Here is a 7,240-nt window from a genome sequence, read left to right on the forward strand (position 1 = left end):
CGAGTAACCAGATTCGGGACTGACACTTGGATTTCAACACACACAACACTCACACTGGAATTCTGAAAATGACAAAGGTTGATTTTCTATCTCTACTTAACATACACAAAAGTCACACACGATTCAGTACTGTAGAACCGAAAACTTGACAAATTGTGGATACAAATGACCAAAAAAATATTTTATTTGCCATTATTGATGAGCAGAACTTTACTTATAAACCAAATTATTTTAGCAAAATTCGATATCCATAGATCAAGATTAAAACTTAAAATGATTGCAAACTTTAGATTATAATTTAAATTTGTTCACACTATCTTCTTTGGTGTTTAGTTATTTTATTTATTTATTTTTTTGCCCCTTTGCTAAACTCCCTGCCGTATTTTAAGAAGTTTGTGAATTTGCCTCCGTCTTTATATTTGAATTTTCACCATATTTTGTATCCTTTGTTATTTTCAATACTCATGTCTGCTTTGCAAATTGAACTGAAAAAATGTTCTCGAAAATGTTCTCGTCAATAAAGTTTTATAATTTTTTTTTCGAAAGGAAATCAGTTTGAAAATACCCGGACCTCGCTGATAATTGAACGAAAATCTTGTAGGAAAAAATCCAGCACAATTTGGCGAAGATGTTTTACTGCATACAATGATTATGTAACCATTTGCTGGAAAGATGTCTTACAAATTCATATCTTATTTCGCTGACAACGAAATGATCATACTTTACTCGGTAGCAATTCTGTTTCAATGATAAATACGGCAAACATTTTGAGATTTCATTGTTTTTGTGTTTTACAGAGAGTCAGTGAATGCAGCGTCACCTCCTTTCTTTTTCCAGCCCAGGCGGCGAACGCTTCACTTCCTGTCTGTCTGCCCCAACTTCACAGAGTACAAAATCTCCAACAGGACTGCGTCAATTCACGCCTTGCTGTCAACTGATGAACAGAAGACTGTGAGTATTATTGTTATTATTGTTATTTATCCTGAAATCCATTTTCTAAATCAAGTATCCAGCACGCCTTAGCTACATTTTAATCGGCCTAAACGACACGCAGATAACCATGTTTTTCTCCTGTCTCTGTCCCGCCTGTACCACCTTTTCACAATTAGACGCGATAAATTAAAAGTTAACATTTTCGCATTTAGGTGTCCATATTACTTAATTCCGGTGCTGCTCTACCGGCGAAGATGAATTCTACATTTTTTATTGCTACCTTGTAAACGGAAAAGTTATGTGTTCATCTTATGAACAGTAGCCTATATGGTAATGATACCTAATGTAACAGTTGAAGTGTAGCGTGCAACAAAGCACAAGAAACGGCGCTGGGTGTTTGATTGCACGGGTTAATAAACGTGAACAAATGTAGTTACGTCTTGGTGCGAGTTTGGTGGCTGAGAACGCTGCTGTTTGAAGTCATGTTGACATGTTATAGCGGAATACATACCCGTCGCCTGAGCTCAGGGTTAAGGAGGTGACATGAAATGCATAAGGGGGAGGGGGGGGGTCAATATTATTAATACCCTAACTCAACAGACCGTTTACTTTGCTTCATATATTTGGATATATTCGTGCAACAGTCTTGAATGGCGCCCTTTGCGACATCCGCTGGCAAATTGTATTGTCATCGACAACATTTCCAATATAAATACATCGACCCCCTTATTGAGTACGTTGACGTACTGGATACAATACAGACGTGTTGGATGTGGCAAAGTGAAGGTATTTGTGACAGATGCCACGTTCACTTGGTCGTTGGAGAGGTGTCAAGCAAGAACTGACTGAATCAAAACCAAACCATTGATTTTGATTGTATTAAGCATACATGGCAATTTTCCGCGGATCCGCGGAAATCCGCCGTTTTATTTCTTAAATTGATCATTTTTGTGAATCGTCTAAATCCGTTGAGAAAATTTTAGGGGCGGTCAGGTACCTTATCGTCGAGTTTTCACGAGCTCTCCGGAACAGTCTCTCCGTTTTCCGTTTGTAAACAGCCCTGCGATTGGACGTGTATGAAAGCTTCAACTAATCAGATCACTGAAGGCATTATTTGTTGCGGAAGTCTTAGCTCGATTATAAACAGCCCAGCGATTGGTTAACTACAAGCGATTGGACCAATCAAATTGCATGTAACATATTGTTTTACCTGATTCATGGCGGCCTGTTCGTCTCGCAAATTCATTGTTCTGGGATCGTTTTGAGCGGAATTATGAAATTTTTGACGAAAGATAAGGAGTCTTCAATCCTAGAAATTGACTCAAATGTCAAGAATAAATTCCGATTGGACTGGCTTGACAGAAAAGTCACTGTAAAGGTTAAAATTGGTTCCAAGTTCGACGAAGTTACAGAAGCTCTTGGACAATAAGCTTTGACGTAGCAGGCAAAGCTTATTGTGTGTATTGTAGTGACTTAATTAACTATGGCTCCCGTGGATGCGTGGCACTGACAGATCATGCAACAAAAGTGAAAAAACATGCCGACAAAATCGCCATTCGACGGAGCAATTATTCTTTGGGATCGGCATTTTTCAAACAAACTTAGTCAGCGGATACAACTAAAGACGTTACACGCTGGGGTACTTACTTTGGCTGAACCAAGCAACGAAATCTGCTCCACTGACGCCCCTCGCCGATAGACAGGTACACTCCGAGGTATATACTTTTTTTATTCAAAGATACGAGGATGATATTTTCAATTTTATTTGGTATGCATTTGTAGCAACAGCATGATAACATTTATTTGTTTTGAGTTGCGTTTTATATTCATATTGATAATTCACGTTTTGTCTTGGATAATAAAGCACGGTTAGGCATAATAAATTGTATGCATAATAAATATTCACTATCACTGTATGAGGTAAGAATCAACAGCTTTTTATCACATTTACACAACACTTTATGAATACAAGTCATGAACAAATCTTAAATATGGCAGGGAATGTGTTTACTTTTTTAGTTTTGATTTTGAGCAGCAAATTTGGAGTTACATATTGGTGCTCACCATGAATGCATAGGCAAAATTGCACAAATTTTCACTTGAAAGAATAGTGGCGATCTTGGGATTTTTTTCTGTTCAATTTTCAAACTGTGTAAATTTAATACACTTCATCTTCAGCATGTTTAGTGCCACTTTTGTAAGTAACCACGCCCCCGTCCCGGCCACGCCCCGTCCAGGCCACGCCCCTTCCGCTTTTTTCATCACTCGCCATTGCCATGTATGATTAAGTCTTTCTAACTCAGTTTTACAAATATTATTTGGCGATTTTTATGGCGAATAAAATGGACACATCCAATATGGCGGATATGCTGACATATCACTTTGAACGGGCCACACAGTTCAAGAGGTGTCTGCAGCATAATTGAAAAGAAAAATGAAAAAGGATATCGCTCTTCATTTTATATGATGTTTAATTGGGCACTTTCTGGTCGGTGACGGACTTGTAATGTTACATCTCACCCGGTCCAAGACCCAGAACAATATTTATATGGTAGTCTGACAGCGCGTGAACGACAAAAAAAGTCATGTAGTTTGAGAAGGTCACAACCCTTGCGACTACGCCACCCGCCCACAGCAGGCATTTGTAAAGATTGGATCATCGGATTGAAAAACGGTCTTTTGCTTTATTTGGCAAGCATTCCAATTTGCAACATACACAGAAACCTTAATTCCAGTGAATTTGGGACGTTGTGTTCAACGTAAATAAAAACAGAATACAGTGATTTGCAAATCATGTGCAACCTATATTAAGATACACTACAAAGACACGATATTTCATCTTCAAACTGATCACTTAATTGATTTTAGCAACTAATCATCCATCCATCCATTTTCTGAACCGCTTTATCCTCACAAGGGTCGCGGGTGTGCTGGAGCCTCTCCCAGCTGTCTTCAGGCAGTAGACGGGGTACACCCTGAAGTGTTTGCCAGCCAATTGCAAGGCACACAAATGAACAATCATTTACACTTAGAATCATACCTACGGATTATTTTGAGTGTTCATTAACCTCCCATACATGGTTTTTGGTATGTGGGAGGAAACCGAAGTACTGGAAAACATCCGCAGGCGCGGGGAGAACATGCTAAGGCCAAACAAAAAAGATAGCGTGTTTCAGGTAACATGAAATTTAAGCATAGGGTCGGTAGGTAGAACAAAGTTTTTTTTTTTTTTTTTTCCATCACAAAGGGCTCTCTCACATAAAAATTATTAACAGCTTCTGCCCTCTCGCCATTAACTCCCTAAATAGTGACTCAAATCTAGAGTGGCTCTTTGCATTTTTGCACACCCCTGTGGGACGGCATTACTGCACGGATCATTGTAGCTCCAGCTCCCTACATACTTAAACAATTGTCATTGATCAATATTCCACAGCACCGGACACTTTAAAGAGCTCAAGGACTATCTGCCTAATTGCACATCGAAAGTTATACGACAATTACTGCCACTGGTCACTTAAAAATGGTGCAACGATTAACCTCACCAACAGCACAACTGTCATAGTATTGTATTGCACCACTGATCACTTGAACTCGGCTCGATGACTCTGCACCTTGTCGCACAACTGTCATTGGGTGGTATGACTGCACGATGGTACTTTTACATTACGGAAAGTCTTTCTATATTTTCTATTTATGTCATGGACTGGACCGAATGGTCAGGAGGGCCAGCTCTGTCCTGGGCTGCTCCCTGGACACTCTGGAGGAGGATGTGGGCAACAGGAGGAGCTATTTTCTTAACATTACGGTGCGAGCATGCGACTGTAACACAGAAACGCGGTTTAAACTGTCGTCGGAGATCGCGGCCGCCGCCATGATTCAATGTTGTTGACAGACGACAGGGCAAACGACGCCCGCGCTCAACGTGAATATCGCGAGAGTTTGCACCGATGTAAACCCTCTACACAAAAAATGTAGAGGATTTTTTTGAAAAAAAAAAAATTTACGGTTGGCATTTTCGACGTAGAAATTCTCGGTCGGTCGCGTTACTGGAAACACACTATTTTTTTTCTCCGCCTAATTCCATACAGGAAAGCTGGGGCCGAAATCAAACCCTGCACCTCTGCACTATGAGGCCGACGTGCTAACCAGTTGATGACTGTGCCGCTGCAAATAATCATCACTGCTGGGGTACATTAGTGTAAAAGCTCTTGTATGACTTACACAGGCAGACAGAACAAATTAATGATCTTTGAAGGCAGAATGTACATCATGTGTTTCCCCTTTTTGTGATATTTTTGTATGATTGTGTGCCATGAGAGTTTTCAAATTTAAATTTTGTGCTTTGAGTCAAGGTGGGGAATCACCGAGGGATAGATAGATAATTCATCTCATGAGGTTAAGTAGATTTGCTTGCAAACAATGTTGTCAATACAACCTATGGAATGGGAAAAAGCCAGCAAATTAAGCTTTATAAACTCACCTGCAGTGCACATGCACACCACACGTGCAGGAAAAACAAGTGCATGACACACCCTCCCTGCGGGGAAAAAAAAAAAGATTGGAAGCCGTGCGGCCAAGACATACATCTTGAAATGAAGACAAAAGACTTTTTGAAATATATGATTTCCACTCCATTTAAGTTATAAGTCTGTGTTTCTGATAGTGTTTGTGCCTTGAAGGCCCTAACGGCACTGTCAAATCATCTTGATACATTTTTCAAGAAAATGCCACATTTACAGTACTGACAAGTTAATTCATATGTACTGATGACAAGAAACTCATTCCATCATACCCTGTCGAACATATCCATATCGATTCAAATCTTAATCCCACTGAATTGAACCGAATCGAATCATAACGTACCACTCTAAAATTGCAAGGACTTTAGTAACCCCCCCCCCAAAAAAAAAAGTAGAAAGTCCACACTTTGCATCCTGCCTTTTTGTGTCATAAACCTTTGTTGTAAAATGAGTTGATAATCCCTTTAACACGAAGCAGAGTCAGACTACTCTTGTGGATTTCAGGGCTGGAACTTGATTGGTCATGACTGAGCAGGAGCAGCAGACGTTTATGGAAAGACTGGAAGTGGCACTCTCTTGGATGAAGGATGTGCAGGAGAGGCTGAGGGCAAATGATGACACCCAAGGGCCCTTGAATGCCCTTGAAGCCAGACTCAGAGAGACTGAGGTGAGACCCCTATACATTGTTTGAACCTGCCTCTGGTAGGTATGGGTACTTAAATCGATACACCCGAAACTCAAAAGATCGGTGAGCAGCACCAGATGTCAGTTTCGAGTAGTAGTGTCATCAGGTTTTCAAGCTATGTTCATGCACAGCTTATATCCATGCATATTAGTAGCTACAGCTATTGTGTATGAGGGATTATTCTCCATGGGTGTGTGTCTTTTATCAACCAAAATTAAACACGATTCAGAACCTCCTCCAGAAAATACAAAAGTTAAGTCAGTTATTTTATAAGCATTGCCAGCACCCCAAAGTGGCAAGGGCACTTGATAGCTGCTCGCCACTCTAGTTTCTATTATTTTGAATTGCTATCATTTAAATGTACCGTATTTTCCGCAGTAAAATGTGCACCTAAAAGCCTTCCATTTTCTTAAAAGCTCACAGCGCGCCTTAAAATCCGATGCGCCTCGTGTATGGTCATTACGGTAATATTTCAACCGCAAAATGGCTCGTTGCTCAAGACATGCTTGACAACGCAGAGTTCAAATTTAAGGCGATCGGTTACACAGTTGAACACGGAAATAGAGCAGCGGCAAGAGAGTTCAACGTTAACGAGTTAATGTTATAACTGTTGGTTTAGTGATGGCAATTTTCCGCGGATACGCGGAAATCCGCCGTTTTATTTCTTAAATTGATCATTTTTGTGAATCGTCTAAATCCGTTGAGAAAATTTTAGCGGGGGTCAGGGACCCTATCGTCGAGTTTTCACGAGTTCTCCCGATCAGTCTTTCCATCTTCCAATTGTAAACAGCCCTGCGATTGGACGTGTATGATGTCTTACTTGTTGTGATTGGTCGCTATATCAGCAAATATAAATCACAACCAATCCGTGTTCGCCTTCCTAAACCCCTTTCTCGCGAATGCCGAATGTTATCGAGACTCGCGGCGAAGCTAAAGTGCGTCAGATAGATGCGGCTCTGAAAAACACGTTTCGATGGGACTGGTTGGATAGAAAGCTGACGGTGTCCCCGGTAGGAAACAGTAAAGAGGAACCATTGTGCTTGTGTCGGATTTCGTGAAAAAGCTCGATGTCGCCGGTAAAGCTCTGTGTACAGTGTGTGAC

At 40.6% G+C, this 7,240-nt stretch overlaps 1 protein-coding gene across 5 annotated transcripts in view; it reads left to right on the top strand.

The window, feature by feature from the left end:
- Positions 1–826: 826 nt before the first annotated feature.
- Positions 827–7,240, top strand: part of syne3 (spectrin repeat containing, nuclear envelope family member 3) — a 60,840-nt gene continuing 54,426 nt past the window's right edge. For all 5 annotated transcript variants that reach the window (XM_019870025.1, XM_019870042.1, XM_019870051.1 and 2 more), the window contains exons 1-2: positions 827–951; positions 5,958–6,120. In XM_019870025.1, coding sequence (XP_019725584.1) covers positions 5,977–6,120 — 144 coding nt within the window. In that variant the 5' untranslated portion in view covers positions 827–951; positions 5,958–5,976. The remainder of the gene's footprint in view (positions 952–5,957; positions 6,121–7,240) is intronic.

This window comes from Hippocampus comes, unplaced genomic scaffold (genome assembly GCF_001891065.2).
Source record: "Hippocampus comes isolate QL1 unplaced genomic scaffold, H_comes_QL1_v1.1 scaffold388, whole genome shotgun sequence".
Taxonomy (NCBI): domain Eukaryota; kingdom Metazoa; phylum Chordata; class Actinopteri; order Syngnathiformes; family Syngnathidae; genus Hippocampus; species Hippocampus comes.